This window comes from Seriola dumerili, unplaced genomic scaffold (assembly GCF_002260705.1).
Source record: "Seriola dumerili isolate Sdu_G_001 unplaced genomic scaffold, Sdu_1.0 BDQW01000092.1, whole genome shotgun sequence".
Lineage (NCBI taxonomy): Eukaryota > Metazoa > Chordata > Actinopteri > Carangiformes > Carangidae > Seriola > Seriola dumerili.
Genome location: NW_019174347.1, coordinates 1,013,355 through 1,036,699, shown reverse-complemented (window position 1 = coordinate 1,036,699; position 23,345 = coordinate 1,013,355). Strand labels below are relative to the sequence as shown.

The window sequence follows — 23,345 nt, the reverse complement described above, 5'->3', positions numbered from 1 at the left end:
CGGTAAATATCTCGGTTTTGAATCCACGGTTTGGTATGTCTTCGATACAGTGGAACAAACGATGTGTCAAACATTCCCTTTCTTTTAATTTATTATGAATTCAACTAAACTAAACTAAACTTGTAACCCACTGGCAAACTGGCCATAACTTCAAATTGCATGACTTGTTGTTTCTTGAGCACAAGAAATTCGCATCGTGTACCGAGCGGCACAGCACAAATACATGAACTGTTACACCCCTAATCAATATTATCAACAGTTCTCCTGAAGCGCCTTAAAGCAACAGTAGCTGTGTCTCAATTCAGGCACAACAAGGATCCTTTGCAGCCCGACCTATCCCAAGATTCAGTGCATGCCAATGATGAATCACTTTTCAAAAAGAGAATGAGGCAGACTCCGCAAATGAAACAGCGGCCGAGTGTAAACAGGAAATCCTCCGCAGACCAGACCGTCTACACGGTGTGGACGTGGCCGCTGAATTGAGACACGGCTGTCCTGCTGACAAGTACTGTAAATAACCGCAGCCTGATATTGCTTTATGCCTCTGCTCCACTACCATCGTATTTTATTCTAAAACTAAAACTAAAAACTACCTCTCTAAAACAACAGCACTGTTGATTTTTAGAGAGGCTCACATCAGATGTCACAGAGCAGACTCTCGTGTTTACAGCACTTTGCTAGCTTGACAAGCTGAAAAGGAATAAACTGCAAACTCCGCGTGGGTTGCGATGAAGGATAATGTCAGAGCCAGAGCAACAATAGAAGTTGTGTTTCCAGTAAAACGTAAATAAAATGTGAATTACTACATGTATTGATCATCTATCTCTACCCACTGATACATCATGGCATTTTATTGCTGCTGTAGCTTGCCAGCGCGCTGTAGATGTGATTGGACGGTTTGTGGTGTGATTATTGTGTGAGATATATTTTCTTTTTCTTTTTTTTTTTAAGTTTGTTCTCTGCCAGACTTTCACTCTCCGTATGAAAACTCAGCGTCAGCCTCGCGGTCTTGATTTGACAATCGCCTCCTGTCTCACGCCGACCCTGTCCTTCCTGAAGAAAACGCAAAGGAACTTACTATAAAGGAGCCGGGGGGGGGGGGTTAGCAACTAACAGAGGGTGTAATTTACTGCACCAGGTGTGTATCTGTGTGCTAAGCAGCCTCTTTGCAGCAGGTTCTGCAAAACACACATCTCTAAAACCCGGCAGAGTTGCTGCTTTAACACACACTGAGGAGAGAAATTGAGGGGATTAATTCTTCGAGCCGGGTTCGGTGTTCTCGATCTTTTCCTGTTCACTGGCTTCTGCCACCAATTTAGACCTCCATTGTTTCTCTCTGGAGCTGAAAGTATGTTTGTGTTGAGGATTGTGAGTCTCTAAAAATGTATGTGCAAAGATTATGCATTTGTCGTGTGTGTGTGTGTGTGTGTGTGTGTGTGTGTGTGTGTGTGTGTGTGTGTGTGTGTGTGGTTTGCTTGCTAATTATAGATAGATGCTGCATATAATCTGTGTGAGATGTAGGTTTGTGTTAAGGTTATATAAGGAACTAATTGGTTTGTTATAGAGTAGGCGTGCGTGCATGCCTGTACAAAGTGTCTCTGCATGGATCCCGGATCATTACACTTGTGCTTGTGCAGTATCTGAGCCCATGTCTATTTTATTTGGTTCATTACAACGTGTGGGAGGATTGTTGGCGTTGATGCAAAAGCTCCGCTCAGCTAGAAGGGCTTCCGCTCCACCATGCGTCAGCTCAATCTCATTACTCAGCCGCTGAAATGGATGCGTCTGGATGAGCCTTCGATTTCTGATTGACTCGGAGGTGAAAGATGGCGTGTCCATTGGAGAGAGAGAACCGCCTATCAATCGCAGGCACATTTTCATCAGAGTAGCATGTCAGATTGAGTTTCCTTGTCGGTTTGCAGGAGTGCTTCAAAAGACGAATAAAGAGGATTTGGATTGCACAGCAGCAAGTTCAGGGCGGCTGAAATTGCGAAGTAAAAACATTTTTTTAAAGGATTTATTTGACGTGATTGAGCTTTTATTTGCCCCTTTTCTGCTCAAACAAGTCTCAGTTAATTTAATTACATACAAGTGCTCATCCATGTATGTATAAAAAATATTCAGTCAGTATTTAGTCACTGTGTTCTTGCATGAGGTGGTAAGAACAGAAAGTGAAAAAATGTTGTTCCTGTCTTGAATCTGTGCACCTTTTGTCCAAGGGAAGGTGAAGCAGTGAATTTTCTTCAGTCGGGACTGACTGGTATTGATGGTGCGTTCCATTTGAACCGAGAAGTCGTAATTTCCGTGTTCCCGGCCAGAAATTGCAACTGGAAATGACCCCTGAAGTTCATTTCAGACTCCGAAAGTCAGAAGAACCTCGACCTCAAAATCCAAGATGGCTGCCCCATGCATTGCCAGAAGTGAAAGATCAATGAATAAAACTGTTTATTGGCACCGCTGTATTATTTGTGTCCCATTAAAACAGTCTTACACACAGAACTGCCCCACCTGTATCTGTGAATGTTGCCACTGTGTTTGTATGGTGTCGACCCGAGGACGGGGCTTCCCATGTTGAGTTTCTTTAATGGTTGTTTAGTTTCATCAGTGTCTAAGTCTGTGCATTCCTCGCTGCTTTGCTGTTCTTTGCTTTGCGTCCAGTCATTTTATGGCACCAGTTTTTGTCTCGGTGTGTTGCTGGGTTTAAAAGACACGGGGATGTGGTGCTTGTTGAAGCTTCTCAGATCCTCCAGACACATCTGGGATGATGATGATGTTGTTGTTGTGTTTATTTTTCTTTTCTTCACCGCCCGTGTTGTCGGGGTTCATCCTGGATCCTTGCGGCTGTTTACACAAAGGTGCAGTCAGAGTATCCGCAGGCTTTAAGTGCATCCTTCAGGCGTTTGTGCTCCTTCTCCTTGGGCCTGGACACTTGTTGGCACATTATCAGCTCAGTGTTGCAGGTGTCTGATAACTCTTAGCTTATGTTCGACCGGACGGTGAGAATCAGAGAGTGAGCTCTGGTCTGTGTGTGTGGCAAGCTGCTGCTGCTGCTGCTGACTTCATGTGTGAACTTGATGTTTCCGACCACTGACTTAATGTGTTCCACTCTCCGGGAGAATATCCACATAAATGACGGGTTTTTGTGTTGGCTGCTCTGAAACGATACTTTTCCTTCAGACTATTTTTTTTTTACTGACATGCAACAATCATACCAGCGAGACATTCATTGCAGAGCGGGCAAACGGCAGGTAGCTATTTCACCAGCAGTAGCCTCAGCAGACTAAAATACAGTGCAGCCACAGAAAGGGCCATGCATGAAGAGAGAGGGGCTCAGATCTAGAGCATATAGAAAAATGACTAGCTGAGGTGCAGGCGGAGGAGGCAGGGTGAACGTGAGGACATACAAAAGGAAATTGCAACTTTTCATCACAAAGTAACTCTTAGAATCTGCTGAGCACCACAGAATAGATGATATACGTCCTTGTGAGCAGATCGGAGGATGGATTTTCCCTTCAGGTCTGGCCACTGTGTCCAAACAACAAATAGGAGATACACACATACACACCCTGACCTCGACCAGACACAAAACAAATTACGTTTTGTTACAGTGCACTTACCTCCCTCGTCTCTAAGCACCACTCATCAACAAAACCAATTTTCGGAAAGACTTTGGGGGAAGATGCAAATTTACTGACCGGTCTCTTTGTCTTTGTGTGTGTGTGTGTGTGTGTGTGTGTGTGTGTGTGTGTGTGTGTGTGTGTGTTCCTCTTCAGAGGCGCGTTTGAACAGGATGTGGAGAACGGCTACCATCAGCACCCTGATACCTGCCACGGTGAGATGGAAACATTTATTTTTTTCTCAGTAATTTACATAAGCAATAAAGAAATCGAGAGAGAGAGAGAGAGAGAGAGAGAGAGCTACTGTTATCAGATCTCGATGGCAGAGCGACAGCAGGCACAAGTGATTTCAGCTCTAACAAATTATAATGGTGCATTATGATGTATTTATTTCAATGAGGGCAGCAATTCAGTTCATGTTGAAGAAGCTTGAAGAGTAGTTTGTCCACCCCCGTTCACAATCCCTGCTGGAATATTGTTCTCAATCTTTCTATGTTAATTAAGCGTCTGCTCATAGAAGTGTTTTTTTTTTGTTGTTTTTTTTTTGTAAGAGAAAGTGGGTTGTTTATAGCTCGTGTGTCTGGGATGTGATGAGAACTGCAAACGGGACAGATTCAACAATACATGTCTCCCATTAGAAATGATTGAATTGTAGCCCAGACACCAGGAATTTTTAACAAAGAATAACCACACACACACACACACACACAGACACACACACTGATGTTGTTTTGATGTGTTTCTCTTCTCCAGATGTCCTGGCGACCACTCGCAAGCAAAACACGGCACTAGATTCAGCGTATGGTCAGTGGACACGTCTTTGTCTTTTTCACTTAACTGCCTGAGCCGAGCACTGACAGGTTAAAGGCGAGTGGGCAGTCTAACACTCCAGAAGGATTCTAAGGAAACTAGTTCTTACAGACGCCCAAACAAGTCGTGGTTTGATTCTTCCAACAGCTGTTTTCTGTCTGTCAACAGCCAGGGTTTCCAGTAAATGAGAAATTTGATTTTCATTTTTTTGTTTTTTTTGTTTTGCTCTCTGAGATTTACTTTCCAACATTTCTGTTCACAGTTTACCCACAAAGTGAACTGTTGAAATCCTGGGATGCTGTGCCGTCACTACAGCAGAGAACATGACTAGACAGATAATCAAAGGGGTTGTTAACAAACCACAAGCTTATCTAAAGCACCTTTTTTGAAGGTGAGACACTAAGCGGAGCCAGGTGTGATTAACCAGGAAGTCTGTCTGCAAAATCCAAATCAAAAAGGGTGTTTACTTTTTGTTTTCCTTTGTTTTTCCCCAAATAAGTTTGGTAAAAAAATTTGAGGCTTGTTTACACCCTGCATGATCATCTGCTTCCTTTCCCTAATGGGTCTGTTTTTCTCACGATGATGAAATGGGTGAGTAAGAGAGAATAAAAGTATAATAAAATAAAAGTGAGGGCCAAAACTGTAAAAATGAAATAAAATAAAATAAGACCCATGATGTTAAAAAACGTACATATAAATCATCACTTACACGCCTACAAATTAAATGTCGTTACTAACTGTCCACGTGGGAGGTTACAGAAGCTTTTTATTGAGGCAGCTGAATGGCCGCTCATCTCTCCCTCTCAGCCAGTTCAGCAGCTTAAACATTGAAGCCACTGTCTGAAGCATCGCTCCTTTGATGGACCAGGAGCTCCGCTGGCCAGGCTGCCTAATGCCCTGTATCAAGAAGGATCATCATCCCTGTCACGTCCCATTACTCCCCTGCCGGCCACGCCGCACAGCCCCTGGCATGGCTGGAACAGAAACAGAAATACCGCCGAGCTGGCTCGCCCCTCGGAGAGGGTCGAGGAGGTGGTGTTGGGACGATTTTCTTCCGCTGCGGCATTCAAAACATTCATTTTCAATCAGATAGCTGTCGGCCAGCCTCGTTTGCCTTTATCTACACAACTGAAGCGCCCGCCTCAACTTTTTTGAGGAGTTTATAAGACTTGCTCAAAGTCAGATCTCTTTGTCGCTGAACAAATTGGGACACAGGGGAGCTAATGGCAGTGGCTGATCCAATGCAGTGATTAGTATCAGCACTGAGCCCATCATGCTGGAAGATGTCAGCCATTACGGCTCAGCAGAACCATCCATCCTGCATCTCTTCCAATCTCTCTCTCAGAACAGAGGCCACTTTGTCTGCCAGAGGCTTCGGCCCAGACCTCCACCGTCCCACAATGCCTCAGTAGTCTCTAAAGCCTCCCTGCTGGAGGAATTACCACTCAGTCGGTAGCAAGACTTGATGAGCAACCCTACTGCTTACTCCTATGGGGCTCTCGCCACCCTGATGCTTCACTGCACTATTTGAAGTTTTCAACACGCAGTCAGATTCAGTCTCTGTTGTTTTTTTTGTTTTTTTTTTTTGGAGCCTATATTTTTTTTTTCGAGCTGATTCACACAAAAAGCCTTTTAAGTCTCTGCACTGAAGATCATTTATCAGCTTTCCTAGACAATAAAACACCCCATATGCCAAACAAAGCTGTTGTCACACTGGGGCTTCGTCGCCTGTTCGAAAGTGCTCCAAAGGCTCGGCCTTTTTCCTTTCTTCCTCTTCCCTGTCACCCAAACAATCGCAGCCAGCCGAGAGAAGGACTCGAGTCGAACGCCTGCTTGTGTAGGTAATCAAATGTTCCTCTGTTGTGTAACGTGTATTTTTTTTGTACCTCATCAACAGTAAACGAGGACAAACAAAGTGATCCTACGTGCACTCTCAGAATAACACAATTGTGATAAATTGAAGTGATGATGAAGTCCTGGAGCTATTGTCCGAGATGCCAGGGCCAAACACCCCCTGGTGTACAGTTTTAATTTGCCCGGCGCAGATGGTGAACTGACGGGGGCCCCTCATTCAGAGTGAACGTTGTCAACTGGCTCACAGTGAGAGAGAGAACGAGCCCTCTTCCTCCGGTCTTGGTGTGAGCTCTGCAGAATGCTATGATTACGGCTGGCTTATTAGCTCAGGGGCACAAGCCAATAGCAGCATGCTGCTCGCCGGACCTCAAGGACAACAGAGAGCTAATAATGCAATCAAGATGTGGATCGTGTCATCGAGATGAATATGTTTGATAACACAAGGCCTGTGGCAGCTAATGCCCAGCGTGTTTTCTTGGCATATGTTTGAAATGATTCCAAATGCGCCCGTCATAATGTTTGCTGCTCTGCCTCAAGGTGACGCAGTGCTCTGTGAAACAGCTCAGCGTGTTGAGGTAGTGGAAAAGAGCTGTGGTGAAAAAAAAAAAAAAAAAAAAAGGCATTACCAGTATCTATTTCAACTTATCTGTGAAAACACTTAGTTGAGCGGATGCAGACGAGTTTTAATGGTGGTTTGGAGCGGTTGAAGTTCAAGGGGGGAAAAAAAAATACCCAAGAGTTTCATATTGTTAAAGTGCCCAAACCTCCTCGTTGCAAGGTGTAAAATTCAAATACCATTCAGGAATGTTAGTTTACTTTATACTTTTATAATAGTCCAGTCAGCCAAGCTGAGGAGCGACTGTTTAAAGAGTCAGATGCTTTTTAAAACATCTATTATTATTTATTTTTGAGTGTGATGATAACTGCACCGACAGAAATATTCAAGGACTCAAGGATGTGTCATTGTGAACGTCAGAATCCCAAAACCACCAATGTCCCGGGGACTGGATGGGGGTATTAAGCAGCTGGTAAAGTGCACTGCAGCACTATTAAATGACTGTGTATCTGTGGGGAGGGGAAATGATGGATGAATTAACTTCTGCTCTGTGTGCCCATCACGTTGCTCACTATCATCACTGGGTCTCTGTGTTAACGGGTGACGGTTTTCTCTCCACTCAGGACTCACCCTCATTTTTCTGCAGTTGATTGTCCCGGCTGATTCACATTTCACTAATCACTCACTCTGTCACCCCCCCCACCCCACCCCCCCCTTCCTCCTCCTCCTACTCCCCCCCTCCCCCCTTCATTACAACCACAGGGAAGACCACACCCACAAGCGCCAGCACAACCTATCATGGGGCGGCATTCCCAAAGGAGGCAGGTGACCCTGAAAGAGGTACAGGTCCTGATGGCCCTCCCCCAGTGGGGGAACAAGGGTCACCTGACTCGGAGCCAATCAGTGTGGAGATGGAGGGTAAGGGGGAGGGATGTGTGCCCTCAGTGAACTCTGACCTGCAGGGTTTTGCACTGCTGGGCCCCGAACGCCTCACCGCACACTTCTAACCAGACTGACCACTAACAGAAATCAAAAACTGATGTTTCACTCTGGTAAAACAGATTTCCCATTTTCAGCACGCATACCTCCACCGTATCAGCTCAAATCATGTGACCTGTGTTTCCGTAGCGATGGCACTCATTTCAAACAGCTGATGTAGAAATGACAGCAGAGATAAATTCAAACCAGCTCTATAAAAAAAAGTCGATGAGAAAAAGAGTCCTGACCAGTAAAAGCAGCTGCTGTCAGAGGCTGACCATCATGACCCCGTGTGGCGGTATGCATGCTGATATGCTGAATGTTCTTCCAGGGTGATGTATCACTTTCATTAGCTCACTAACACTTAACTCTCCAGTTAAACCAATCTCTTAGATAAAGGCAGCGAGTATTGCTAATTGATTTTTCTTTTTCTTGATCCATACACTTCATTAGTCTCAGCTTTACATGACGTGATGCACGATTTCCCGACCAGCTTCACTTAATGGTTCCCGCCGACTTAAAGCCGCGCGTGGTGCGATGGTAGGATACTGAATGATAAGTGTTCGACTTTAGTCGGATAGGGCTTGGAGAATATTAGCGGAGGATCATGTCGTTCCCTTATGTTCAGCCATACATCTCAATGTGCTCATTACAACGGCCATGAATGTGAAAGATTTAATGACTTAAATAGATACCGCATTGGCACTAATTAACTCCTCAAATCAACCTGAGTCTAAACAACGCTGCTCCCACATGAACTTCCCCTCATCTTTTATTTAGCTCGTCAACTCAAATATTCCCTCAATGTTTTCCCACACACTCGCAAAAAAATTCAAAGCACAAGCCAGGTAACATCTCTGCCTCTCTCTCTCTCTCCGAGACCGTTCATTTACATTTATAATTTTCCAGCTCCCATTTTAGAGAACAACGCAAAAGTCATTTCCCTCCGCAGCTAACACGGACTTTGAAAGTACAGAGAGCTGAAGTCCTGACGTGAACCTGCAGCTGCTGCTCTGCCGGCTTCTACAGTGTGACTCAGTGCAGTGTGTCACCAGGGGTCTCTCTCATCAGTCTGTCTGAAAAGATTTAATGTGTTCCCTGGATTTACTAACCCATAATCCAAGGTAAATTACTAAATCATATTAATACAAAAAATTGAGGCTTTCTTCAAGTTAAATAATTATCCACAAAAAAGCCAATGAATCACACAAAAAAAAGTTAAATTTACGTGTGAAAAAGTGTCAAAAACTTAATTATTATGGCTGCTAAATGAAATCAAGAGCAGAGTGTATCAGCCGTGCACCACTCTGCGTCAGATAACACACACACACACTATAGACAAGTGTTTACTACAAACAGCCACAGAAATGGATGGATGCATTGTAACTGTCAGTTTCTTGCTCATCAATGTCGTTCTTCCAACTTTAAAAAAAAAAAAAAAAAAAGGCGACCGTCGTCCATTTTCATAAGCCGCCACTCGACCGCCGTCAGTCTGCGGAGGTGGTGACGTTCAACCCAGAACAGTTAAGACCACTGAAAACATTCATATCACAGAATCAGCAATGTTGGATATCAGCTGTCGTCTTTCAAACATTTACCAGCCCTGTAAAGGCCGCGGAGCGAAATGCACCACACATGCCTGAACAGTTTGGTCTATTAAACGTTATAGAGCAGTGAAAAGCAATTGTCAGTTTACTACAATGTGACATAAAGAAAAGCAGCATCTCCTCGTACTTCAGGAGGTGCGAGTGTTAAATTTATGTTATTTGTGCTTGGAAAAAAAAAAAAAAAGTTTAATTGACGAGTCCTTTAGCTCTAAAGGTTATATTGTTAAGCTGGATGTTTGTAATTTGCAAAATAACAAATGTCAGAGTGATTTTGAATAATGTTTCCTTCTGGTACTGAAAGTTCTGGTTTCACTTCGGGTCTTAATTCACACACCGTTAAAGGCATCGAACCTGTAATCCAGCAGCATCTTCAGCAGCTTATACAGCAGCACCCAGCCGCCCCCGTAAATGACATGACCTATAAAACTCCAACCAGTTCTTGAATATTTAATTACACCTTGATCTTTATAGGCTGGAGTCTCATTATTTCTTACATTTTTAATTTGACAGTTCACACTCATACTGATTAACATTACAACCTTCCGCGAGTAGGAAAAGAGCCGCGTAGCCACGATGAGAAGTGCAAGAAATCCTCCTCTGTGACCCTCAAGCAAACATGTAAAGAAACAAGCTGCAGAGCGAGAGGGAGAAAGTTTATGGTGACTCCTCTCCAGAGGGAGCAGATTCCTGCATGTTTTAGGGAGAAGATACAGCTCAAGCGGACGTGATTCAGGGGGGACAAGGCAGAGTTTGTCCTCTGCTCGCCGCTTGCTTGTACAGGCGCCGTGTCAGAAGTCCATAAATCCTCAGCGGGTGAAAGAGGCTTCCATTCACACAGGCAGACTCTGTGGCTGCAATGATGAGCTGTTCAGGCTCAAATGAGAAAAGGCCATAACAAATAAATAACCAGCAGGGGCAAGAGCAGCGGGGGGGGGGGGGGGGGGGTACTAGAAACAGCAACACAATCTATTTCAGCTGGCCACTGTGAGGCAGCCGCTTCAATCAGAGGAGCTGGGCAGGCGGGTTGATAAGGCGGGAGAGGAGTTGGTGTGGAAGTAACAGTATCACGGTTCTGGGGGGGGGGGGGCGGCTCCAATCTCTTCGCTCACTTCCTGTCCATTTCTCACCACATATCGGCCTTTGTGTCGGTGCTTTCTGGAGAGGCTCTACAGCTGGGTCACAAATCTCCCAGCAGCCACAAGGTGGGCCGGTAGTAGTGATAGGGGACAAAAATAGAGCAACCAGCCACGACAGACAAAGGTACCTGAAGAGAAGTGAGAGAGACACGACAGTTAAATGGACACTATGTATTTAAATCGGTCTTTGTCGCAAAGAAAATCGACTTGTCTTTGCTCTTTAGTCAAATCACATCAGGTCACCGCACCAACACGCCGTCAGGCTAAGATCATTTAAAGTTATTGTACACGTACAAACACGAGAGCAAACTCAACAAGATTTCAGACCAACACTTGGTTTTATCAGGTTAAAATGTGGAGCAATAAATAAAACAGAGGTGGGCAAGTCTTACGGAGGACTTTGTGTCACTTCAAAAAAACATTATTGATAAAGAGTTTCGACTTGATTTGGATTTGCCATGAAGGACTTGACTTTAGAGCGTGTCTACGGCGGACATGTTTTTCGGTCTTAAGAAGCAGATTTGCATTTTAATCAATACAGCTGTCTACTCCGGCAGTGTAATGGCTCTGGCTTCACTCGTCTATACGTGAAGCGTCTCTGTCGGCGTCCAGTATATTTCCTTCCAGAGTGCCCACCGTACCTATGGTGTATTAATTATGTATTCAGCTACGACCGCCGTTAAAACACTTCTGAGTGCACAGCTGTAGCTGAGAGCATCGAGTGTAGACACTAATGGACGACTTGCAGATGCTGCTGACACACTGCTTTAATTACATGTTTGACATAGGCAAGGTGTGAAGGATTGAAGACTCGACCTGGACGCGGCCACAAAGTCTTAGAAACAACTCCGCTAGTTGAGTTTTAGCAACACCCGCCTCGACATCAGACGACCTGACCAGCAAGCGTTAATGTAACATCAACTACGAGGCCCTGAAGGCTTTTTTTCACAGCACAGATGTTATTAATGACATTAACATCTGCCCTGTTCCATTCAAGTGTCCCACAGCCACGACAGTATCTGTGTCCCAACTCAGGGGCCGCGTCCTTCAGAGGCTGCATTTGAAGACTGATTGCGTCAGAGTGGCGCGACTAGACTGTCCCATTTCAAAGGCTCCTTCAAATGCGTCCTCCTTTTCCTCAGCAACAAAGGAAACAACAAACATTAGACCCCTCATTGCCCAACCTATCCCAAGATTCATTGCCCAGCAGTAAAGAAAGCAAACAACACAGACAGAAAGCCTGAGCATTACACTCTTAAATGTAAGTACTGGGTGTCACGTCACCTCAGTTCAAACAGCTAACGGTGCAACTGTTAAAACCAAGGGCCTCAAAACCTCATGTTTTTGTTAAGAAAAAAAAAGTTGTGTGTTGTCGAGGTTGCTAGGTGACAGTAGCAGCACTTTACAATGCAACAGTAAGGGAGTCTACGAGTGACGGTGAAGAGTGACCGCACCTTCTCAGCCCTCGTCCTCTGAGGGATGCGGCTCCTGAATCGGGACACAGCTTTTTGTGACTGTGTGAGCAAAACAGGATCCTGACACAGTCATTAAATTTATTATGTATACCTGCACTTTTCTCACTGTGACAGGTCAAAACGTCCTCCGTGAAAATACACAGGCTGTTTTTAGAAGACAGCGACAGTCAGCTGACCAAATGATATGTTTAACAACCTGACCAGAAGTATTAAGAATTCATCAGTTCCCAACAACAGCCCAGATATTACATGTCTGTTTAACTCCCTTCAGACTGCCTGGGTTTATGTTTAGGAATTCATGAACATCCAGGATCTGCTGTGAAGATGTGTTGAATCATTTGTAAGCCCCTCCACATCATATAAAATACCCAGCAGCACATACAACAAAGGTTAACTCCATGTTGGACTCCGCCTTCAGGAGGATTCCTACCAATGCCTTCTTGTCTCAGATATTTTGAAGATTAAGCTGGTGATTTCCTTCATGACAGAAAATGTGCAACCAAACTGTAATTATCTTTTGAAGTGAAGATAGTCAGTGACCCAGTGTTTATTCTCACCAGTATTTCCAGGCTGTAGGAGCGACTCGTCCTTTGTTATGTGTGACAGTTGAGACAGATATAACAGCTCAGAAAGTTTCATCAGACACCTCTTAAAGAACACGTGCAGGAGTAAACGTAAATGTCAGAAGAGATATCAACTCGAAAAGCTACAAGTAGAAAGAACAAAGGCAGTCACGCAACATAAACCCCTGTTAGTCGTCACCACATTTGTTTGTGTAATTTCTGTGGCTCGGTTATCGACGGATAAAAAACCACAAGGTGAAATATCCGCTGAGATGTGGGTAGCTGCATTAGATTATGTAAACACCAGGGGAGACTAAAAGGCAGGGGCAGGATCCTGTTGACCCGCTGTTATTTAGAAAAATGCCAGCAGTCAGGTTTCACTAGAGCCGCTTCTGGACGAGGGAATACGCCCACATCCACCATTGTGAGTGTGTACACAGAAAAACCTGTGTGTTAGCAAAACTGTTGCTCAGGACTCCTGCTTCTAGACCTCTCTGGTTTGTTTTCTGCCCCTCTCCTGCTCTCTATTGTGATTTGACCTTTTCCGTGACTCTTCTGCTCATTTAGATGAGCCAGCGTGGGTCGGACTAAAAAGCCAGGCTAGCAGCTAATTTAGCTGACATGCAAAGGGAGATGGCTCAATAATAGAATCAAGTGAAGCGGGCGTTTTCAGACTCATTAAAACTCTACAGGACGAGAGCAGAAAGTGAACTCGGGCTGAACCTTTGCATGAAGAGGGGCTGGTGTCCTGGGGGTGGGGGTGGGGGTGGGGGGGCATCGATGCCAGCTAGTTTTCTAAAGAGTTATTTATACTTCTGAAGACCATGGCAACAGACACAGCCTGTATCATCCAGTCACTGATAGCGCTCTGACTATGTGTCCCCTCTAACCACCGTCACTATATCTGCTCTTCAGAGGAGCTTCACTACACATCACTATCACTATTTCTTATCATTAATATTTTAGTTTTTATTTTATATATTTTATAGTTTTTATTTATTTTATTTTTTTTACTTTCTATAAGTAAAAATGAGCAATAAGAAGCAAAAATATAGGATTTAATATTAAACGTAAACCTTCTCAAATATAATCTTTACAAAGAATCAAGCACAAATATATATATAATATAAGTATTCAATGTTTAGAAATACTAAATAATTAAACACCATCCAGTCCACAGCAGTGTGATGAAATAACCACGAATTCGACAAATTTTTCTGCGGTTGGACTTTTGAATTTCAGCAGCTGTCACTCGTTTCAAACCTTGGACCGTGTGTGAAGTTGAACATTAAAATATTTAATACATTTTGAGATCTTTTAGGGTCAGATTGAAGCAGCGCATCCAGATCACCTTCATTATGACTGCTCAGTGTGACTGCCGGCTGCCACTCTTCATTCAGCCCGTTCATCTTCTTTTTAACCCTTCTGGCTACTCTTAAATGATTTATCACAAGTCAGGCCAATTTGTGCGCATACACACACATACACACACACACACACACACACACACACTTTGAAACCTTGCTGCCAATTTGGACTCCCTGAGTCATAGTTATGGTGTAATGGCGCTCATTAAAGGTCACACAGAACTGGGCCATTTTTCCCCTCCGCTCAGCTCACGGGCACTTTACAGTAATTATAAGTGACATCATGTTTTACTACAAAAACACACTCTGCAATGTGCTGTAAAAACTAACCTTAAAGGCATTACACATACCACTTTCCATAACTGGCACTTTTTTAATGGCTTTTTATTCCATGTCAGCCATTAAAGCTCAGCTCGGTGTCAGGATGGAGAGCTGTCGGCTCTCGGCGTCACAGCGATCCACGGGGCCCACAGTGATCAAATCCACCCACGCAGTTGTCCTGGCTCTTAGCCCTAACCCCTTACCCTTTAATCTGTCTCATTGACCTCTGGGGAGGATTTCTCCCGTTTTACCTGCCTGTTTTCTTTTTCTTTCTTTTTTTCCTTGTTTGAGTTGGACTAACCCTTTAGATGTACCTGCCTCCTTTGTTGAATTCTCTCTCACTGAACCTTTTCACCGTCTTCTTTATGATCTGCCTTTCTGGATTTACAGCCGATGGCTGAAACTGTGCACAGGTATTTAAGTGGCCTGCCAGCAGTTTCTCCATCTCTTAAAGCAGCAGTTCACTCCAAAGACAGTGACACAATGATAGATGTGTGCTTCAACAGAAAGACTCAGCTGTAAAACAAAGATTATTTGGAAAACAAATGTTATACAGTGGGATTCAAAGATAAGTGTGCACCAGATGGTGATTGTGGTTATGGGTCAGAGAGGGTCGTTTACAGTCAATATACAGTATTTCTTTTCTATTATAAAGGTAGAACAGAACCAGAATGAGGTAAACACTTCACCATATGTAAGAAAGCTGACTTTGGTGTGGACTGTCTCTTTAAGTTGGTCGGTAAAGCCAAGATTCTTCCAGTGCTGCCTTTTTCCTCTCAAATCAGATCGTCAACAGGTGGAGGTTTTGCATTGGAACCATTTTTGCCTTACCAGCCACTGAATGGCAAATACACAGCTCTTCCTTTTTTAAGTTTCTGATGCAACTGCATGTAAAAAAGAAAAGACAGACATCACCCAGTGCATGTGCTCTGCCTGGTTTAACGGCTTGTGATAAGTTCAGCAGGTGCCAGTTTAAAGGGTCGCTTTTCCCAGATTGAAAAATACCATATTCCTACCTGACCCTTGTTTCACCGTGCAGATGGTTTTGATTGGGTATTATGATGTTTGAGATGTCTCAGGAAATGTTTGCCTCCACCCCAATATGATGATATTGGGATAATATTGATATCAATAATGACTTGGGATTTCATTTGTGCTGGTAAAAGTAGTGAGAAGTCACATTTGAAAAATTCACCTGGAATCCGTTTTACAAGAAAAAAAAGAATTGGCCGAGGTTTGTATGTTGTTCTTAGAAAGACACACAGATTTTCAGTTTTTCAAATGAAATTTTTTATTCTTTTATCAGCACAAACAAAACCTGGACAATGAAAACCTTTTTTTTTCTGTAATCTGAAAGAAGCAACCCTTTAACTAAACTACTTGTTGTATGAATGTTACAAACCCAAATGTATACTGCTGCGTGAAAACTTGACTTCCCCTTTAAGGCACAGGTCTAAATATTGAAGGACTTCATACAGACAGTGTGGCTCTGATTGCCAGATGCCACCGCACGCTTAATTTACCAGTATTCAATCAAAACTGTAATGAAATCTATGCTCTGTATGCACCGGCACACCTGGAATGAAATGCAGTTCTCATTACTACTACTTTTCAATTGGAATGGATCTGTTACATTTACACCATATCACCTTAGCTTGTGTGCATATATTAAACCGCATCCAACTGGCTGAGCACTGAGGTGGAATATTATGCAAATTCCTAATAACAAGTGTACATGATTGAATTCACTCAGTCAACAGCCAGAACCCTGCACACGCATGCACACACACACACACACACACACACACACCACATAGACTCGAGTGTGTGTGTGTGTGTGTGTGTGCATGCGCGTCCTGACACTCGCGTGTTCATGCTCTGTTTGCTAACCATGTCTGTCAGCGCGCAGACATCAGGTATTAAAACTGTCAAATTACTAAAGCTCACGTCGACGCGGCAGAGCTGCTACGCTTTTCACCTGGATTTGAAAAAAATGAAAAATAATTCATTTGTTCCAATCTTCAACCTCCGGGTGTCTTTCAGGAGTTAAATTGTTATTTTTAGTGTGGGAGAAATAAATCTGCAGTATTAGCGGGAGGCGGGCGGGGAGGGGGGGGGGCTAGTGCTCGCCTATGAAGCTCGGGGCCATTTTGTCTCGTTGGCTTCTCACTGGGATGGAGTAGCCATTAAGGGAACAATTACATGCACTTGTAAGCTTGTGGAAGCAGAAACTAATTAGGGGCTATTTTGGAACGTCTTCACTTGATGCGCAAAAATAGAACACAAGTTGTTCTCAGGTTACAAAGTATTTAAGCGCACCCTTGAGAAAAGTCTGATATAATGGAAAAGTCATGCACCAAAGAAAAAGTTGCTCCTCTGTTGAAAATGATTTTTCTATCTGACCTTGAATGTGGAATAAAAGTAGCTGTTCCTGCCCAGCAATGTTTTAAATTCCAGTGTTGTACAGTTTCTGATGTTTTAATGTCTTTAATGTAAGAATGAAACTTCAAAGTTACTAGTAATTGGTGTCATGGAAGAGCTTTATGGGTGCTGTATTGTTAATGAAGCCGGTTTGAGCTGAGCCGTTTACTTAATCGCTCGCATGCTTGAGAGAAGTTATAACTCGCATTGTAATTTGCTTTCAGACTCAACTTCATCACCTGCAGGAAAAAAAAAGAAAAGTACTTCACACATAACAACAGCCAGACCTCCTTACTTTATTTCCCTTATGCAGAAACCATCGCCAATTAGTAAGATGCGGCGCCGGCGACGCTGTGTAAAAACCTGCCTGTTTACATAACCTACCGCGCCATCTATTTTTAACAATGTGGATGCAATCACAGAGCACTTCTCTTCCTACGGGACTGTGGAGGAGCACCAGGGTTGTTCTCCAACCATATCACAGCTGTGCCGCAGAGCACCGGGCTTCAAAACCCAGCAGAGTGACGGTCTGTCACTCACCCCATCGCGTCTGTCTGTCTCTCACTCTGCCTCCCTCTCTCCCCACCCTCCTCCTCCTCCTCCTTCAAATCTGCTCCTCGCACATACGTTCACTCGTTTTCTCCATCTCCTTTTTTTCTTTTTTTTTTCTTGCTCTCTTGCCTTTCATCCCCTCTCCTTCCTTTCCTTTGCTCTTGCTCCCTTGTCTCTTAGATCTTTGAGTCCTCTCACATTCACTCTCCTCTTCAATGCCAGTTTGTCACCGAGGTTGAATTTCATCCCTTCATCTCCCCTTTTCTTTTTTTTTTTTCCTCCCCTGGCTGTCACCATCCCTCTCTCTCTCTCTCTCTCTCTCTCTTTCCCTCCCTTGACTCCACTCACGCATCCCATCTGTCTTTTTACCTTTTGGCAGACTTGAGTACCTCTATATTAAGCCTTCGCCGAGCTGCGACCATGTTGAGTTGACACAGAAATATAATGTGACAATTTTAGAGGAGGAATACAGACTCTGAAGCAATGTAAACATTAAAGGGAAGTTGTGAAATGAGCGTAAAGCGGCATTAATTATCACATTTACTTAAGGTGACAACCCCCCCCCCTCCTCCTCCTTAACCAGACTTTTTAAAAAAATACAAAACATATATCTGTGTAGTTTCAAACCCAAGTTTTTAGTTTCCATATGCTTGTGAAGCAGTGCAAACAATACCAAGTAGGTGTGCACAGTTGGCCCGCACCTCCTGTGCGCCATCTAGCTGCTTGCCAAGCTGCTGGTATGATTCACAGGGTATTAATTTTACTGTGACCGGTGGCACCATATGTCCCACATACCCAGTGATTGAGTCATCCAGCCTGCTCATGGAACATGTTGTGACAGGTCGTCGGGAGGCTCTGGATTTGTTTACCTCAGCTGCGTGCTTCACCCCCTGTCGTGGCACTTGACTCATACCCCTCAACCAGGAGGAACCCCTCAATAGGCCTCAACCCAGAGCCAGGGTGGGAGGGAGGGGTGGGGGGTGTTGCGGTCCAGAGGGAGCGGATGAGTCACAGGTACCAGGAAGCCACAGGGGTTACAGGAGGCAGAAACCACACAGAGATGAGAGCAGCCTTTCACCTGCTCATTACAAAAGCTGCACGCCGTCGCCGTCGCCGCCGCCACCACCGGGACACTGATCAGTTAGAGCCGAAAACTCGGAACCGCAACGTTGCTGCAGAGCTGATTGGCGTCCCATGTAATGAGACAAAAAAAAAATGTCCAAGATTAAAAGAAGAGGTATTAACAGGCTCACTGCAGCATCACTTTTGATTGCCTCTCCCACTGGGATTGCAATTATGATTTATGAGTTTTTAATGTGGTCATAAGTCGAGGCAATCAGAAGAATAAATGGCTAAAAATTGAGGATTTTTAATTGGAAGCTCTATTCAAAGCGTTATTTCCAGAAAGATTATGGTGCACTACCGTATCTCTCTCTCTCTCTCTCTGTAGAGAAAATGGCAGCAAAGCACACCTCGAAAATGAATGTACTGATACATGACAATGAGATAATAAGTCTCAACAAGCACACCTGCACAAAAGAGCATAAAGAGCTGAAGAAGTTCCACAGTAGCCCCTTTTACACAGTGCGCTCAAGGCGGGAATGTTCTGCCTTTATTCCGCCTCGCCGTTCTGAATAAAAGGTACAAACACGGATTTTCAGGGGGCGTCTTTCTTCCACCTTTAAGTCGGCAGTAGCGGTAATCATGGAGCTGGATTGACGCTGGCATGGCAGGACAAGACACCGCCACTGTTGTGCTGCACATCGTGCTTCTGATTCCCCAACACTGGCATGCACCGGGCAGCATTATGCCGGCTTTATAACGAGGGTTCATTTCAACGCCAATTTAATGAGAGATCTCTGTATAAAACAGGCGAGTAACTTCATGACCTAAATGATAAACTCTCTTCAGAAACTGTTGGCCAGGAACTGCGCACACGCAGATCCGTCATGATGGCAGATAAACCTTGTTTGATTCTAATTTCGCCGTATCTCTTCCCGTCCGCAATAAGATTCACTGAAATTAAAGCTGCAATGATGACAGGAGGCAAATACCTTGTCTTTCCATTTCATGCTTTGTGCAGTTACCACAGTGTAAGTTTCCTCTTTAGGCTCGAGAAAATGAGTTTAGATTTCACTCATTTGTGCTTTTGTCTCTTGTGGATTCATAACGAGTCTCTGATCAGATTTTTCCCCCACTTTAATATCCCCTAATATTTGCCTCTAATCAAATGCAAACAGTGCGGAAGACACTTTTTGGCCCCTTTAACACACACTCATTACCTTTAATAATGTTCACCCAGGCCCGACTGACTCAGGAGCTCACGTAGGAGGTTTTTCTTCACACCCTCCGCTTCACTAAAATGAAATCCTTCCGAGATGTTAGTCTCAAAAGGGGCTGGTGGATTTTATTAGATTTGAAGGATTTGGGTTGTTTGTGGCTTTACCACACAACACGTCCTTGCGAATTGGCAGGTTGGATGATGCGATGATACTGTAACTGTTTGGAAACTGTGGTGAGGTACCTCGATTTCTTTCCAGTTTACTGGCCAAGCCAAAAGCAGACATTCCCATCTGGTTATTTTATCTACAATCAATATCTCATTTGACTTTCTAGGAGATTTACCCGGTCCCATACGCTATACCCTGATACATTTCATCTGTATCACCATATAAGTAACTGAGAGATGAATTCATGTAAATGCTTACATGGGAATGTTCTGGAACAAAGAGCCTTCAGTCTGTCAAGTCTGGGTCACTTAACTCAGAGAAAAGATTAAAATCCACCCTAATGCCGACTGTATTATGGAGCTGATCTCCCTGACACTCATCCACCAATCATCAGCCTCATCATCATCCACCTGAATGTCTCATAAACCATCATCAAGCCTGATTTAGACATCATCATTTTCCATTTTCATTCCTCAACCGAGCTTTTCTGGAGCTGTTGAATTTAACTTGTTTGGAACACCTGCATTTTTTTTTTCCCCTCCTCGGTGCAGCTCAGTCGTCCGGCTGCACAGACTAATCAGTTTCACAGAAATTGTCATTAAGGGCGGAGAGAAGGGTCTGATACCACAGATGGCAGCAGCCTCTTGCAAATGAGCTCTGATTACGAGAGGTGGCGGGTTTCACTCCTCTTATCATGGCTGCCTTTCACGCCATTAGGCAAACACAGTGCCAGGGTCACAACACCCAAGGACATTTGCATGGTAGATTTACCTCAGCAAAGTAACCTTGTGTTTTTTGGTGCACTGTTGCACAGACTGTCCCCTCGGCTTCATTTTGAAAAGAATTTGACAACCTCATTTGAGTCTGTGTTGGCGAAGGCGCCACACTCGGTGAGCTGTTGGATAGATCTGTTATTTTTGGCTCGTTCATCACACCAGGTGCTCTCGCCCCTGATCCCTGCGTTGGAAAGCAAAGTCTGTGAAAATGACATCGGGTTCCTGCTGCTGTGCTCCCATCAATATTTAAAGCTCTAACTCATTTCAGAGTTGATTTCTCTCTGACTGGGCAACTCTTGGCCTCTGCCTGTCTGAGGGGGAAAGCACAGGTCTTAGAAAGAAAGGCTGTATTGATCTATTAACAGTGGAAAGAAAGGAAGCCAAGAGCTTAGTTCAAACACCTCTCCCATGCTGTTCCCCACATGGTGAAGCTCCTGTAAACACAACCTGTCTGTCCCAGCTGCTACTTGACCTATATTAGCTCTTGAAAATGTGTGTGAGCCTGTGTGTGTGTGTGTGTGTGTGTGTGTTTTCTTGTGGCTCAGTCAGAAAGGCTCTAACTCAAGCACTGTCTTCTCAATCTTTTTCTGTTTTGAAGGTGTGAGGCGGCCACCAGAGCTGGACAAGACCAATCACAGTGTCCATTATACCCTCCTGATTGCCTGTGTTTTGGTGGCCTTCGTCCTTGGCGCCTTTCTCTCCGGCTTCCTGGTGTCCTGCTACTGTAACCACACGAGCCACAAGACCAAGAAGCTGTCGAAAGATCCCGAGGCCCCGATCCCGCACGCTCTGTCGCTCCGCAGCCTGGCCAAGCTCAACGGCCTCCTGGACAGCCAGAGTAAGGACGACAAGCTGGAGGTGTCATCTCCAAAGATCTACAATTCTTTCTTCGCCAACAGCAAGGAGCATCACCCGCCAAGGAGAAACGGCCATCACGGAATGACAATGGGAGACCTGGTTCACCCCCACCATCACCACCTTCACCATTCCTCGGAGCTCTCCGGTCTGCCGACGCCAGACTCTACCCCAGAACTGCCCATCAAGAGCATGAAAGCCTTCAAGAACCAGTGGGAGAAGAACCAGAACTGCAACAATGCCAAAGAACCAAAGTCCCATAACATCGGCTCCAGGCCCAGCTCAGCCCTGCTTCACCAGCAGGTCTTCCCCTACTCCCACAGCATGTCCAATGGGCAGCCTCTAGTCGGAGGTCACCTCCATCCAGAGGAACGTAAAATCCACAATGTTGAACGTGTGCTATCTCAGCAGCCTTACCCTGGTTATTCACAGAAGGTGATGGAGGTAACATCACTGGATGAGCTCCTGAAGCACATCCACGAGGCAAGCACCAGCAAGACCTCCCAGTTAATGAGCCCGTCGGGTCTGATGGCGAGCGGTGGTGGAGGCCAGCTAGCCTTCGCCAACCGCATCCAACCTCAGATCCCTGAGACGGAATCAGCGCCGTACTACAGCTCGTCCACTTTACCTCGAGACAGCCTCACCCGACGCATGGATGTTCCCCCTGACATTCCCCTGCACCACCAGTCCACCCTGGAGAGGAGGCACTCCTCCCAGAGGCACTCGCTGATTGCTGCAGCCACCAAGATGCCCAATGGAGGTGGAGTAGTAGGAGGAGGGGGAGGAGGAATGATCCCGCGCCAGCACAGCTTCAGCCAACGAAATGGTGGGCCTCACCAACCGCCTCCACTACTGGCACGGATGAACTCGACGGGCAGCGCCTGCGAGGTTCACTACCCCCTCATCCCCAGTGGGTACCTGGCACGCCAGCACAGCTACAATGGAGAGCAGGAGGTCCCACACAGGGGCGCCATCGTCCGCCGGGCCTCCTCTCTTAAACCCGACGTCCCTCCCAAGCCCCTGTTCATACCTGCCACGTCCCCGGTCAACCAACAGGGGAAATTCAACTACTGAGGAGGTTCACTCCTGGACTAGAGAGGGAGTCTCCCTCATTGTGTCTTCTTAAAGGACCTTTCCTTTGAAGAAATGCAGTGGGTTCGAGGTTGCACATCTTCATAAGAAAACACAACCAATCGTGTGACAGCGAGTGTCACTGTGGACGAAAGCCTCAACCAAACTTGTTTTTTTTTTCCCCTTCTTTTTGTCCAGCGAATATCTTTGTACCATATTGGTATTGCTCAGCTACTCGCTTATTATAGAACCGCTGACTTGGGTGACGTGACGCCACCTCCTTATATTAGGCTGCCAATGTCCTCAGTGTGGATTTACAATGCAACTTAGTTTTTGGACGCGTTGATGTTGGAAGGACTTTACACATCAGTCATCATGAACACTAAAAAACCCGGAGGCGCCTGCGATGCTTAGATTCAGGCTTTTGCTTAACCTTTTCTGATGTAGTGTTGGTAACCAGTCCCCACCCACCCCACCCTCGAATGTGTTTATATTATGCATGTGTGTGTATATATATGTGTGTTTATATCCACACCGTATATGTATACATATACATATGCAGTATATGTAACCTGTGGTGAAAAGTCAGCAAAATTCCCCTGAAAGTAGTTATGTCTTTGCCTTACTATACTCTTTCATCTTTGGGCATATCAAACGATCCCCCCCTCCCCACCAAATCATGCACTTCATCAACACAACTCGTCGTCAGTTGGCTGAAAACAATGAACCAAATTTGTTGGTGTTGACAAGAGAAAGGAAATACTTCAACAAAGCAGCTATACTCGTCTTTTCTCTTTTCTTTTCCTCTCCCAGCAGATGTCAGGTCAGAAGTGACGCAATCGGGTCCATTTAGATTCCTCGAGAATGTTTCTATAAGATTGGTGCTCCACAAAATCTAGTGGGTCGAACATCCTCAGAAATGGAAATAAAACAATA

The 23,345-nt window shown here is 44.8% G+C and overlaps 1 protein-coding gene across 3 annotated transcripts in view; it reads left to right on the top strand.

Moving 5' to 3' along the window:
- LOC111222419 (semaphorin-6D-like) overlaps positions 1–22,877 on the top strand; it is a 152,009-nt gene extending 129,132 nt beyond the window's left edge. For 2 of the 3 annotated variants that reach the window (XM_022746136.1, XM_022746137.1), the window contains 4 exons: positions 3,774–3,832; positions 4,371–4,421; positions 7,600–7,755; positions 21,082–22,877. In XM_022746136.1, the coding sequence (XP_022601857.1) occupies positions 3,774–3,832; positions 4,371–4,421; positions 7,600–7,755; positions 21,082–22,412 (1,597 nt within the window). In that variant the 3' untranslated portion in view covers positions 22,413–22,877. The remainder of the gene's footprint in view (positions 1–3,773; positions 3,833–4,370; positions 4,422–7,599; positions 7,756–21,081) is intronic. The other variant, XM_022746138.1, reaches the window with a different exon arrangement.
- The last annotated feature ends 468 nt before the right edge of the window (positions 22,878–23,345 follow it).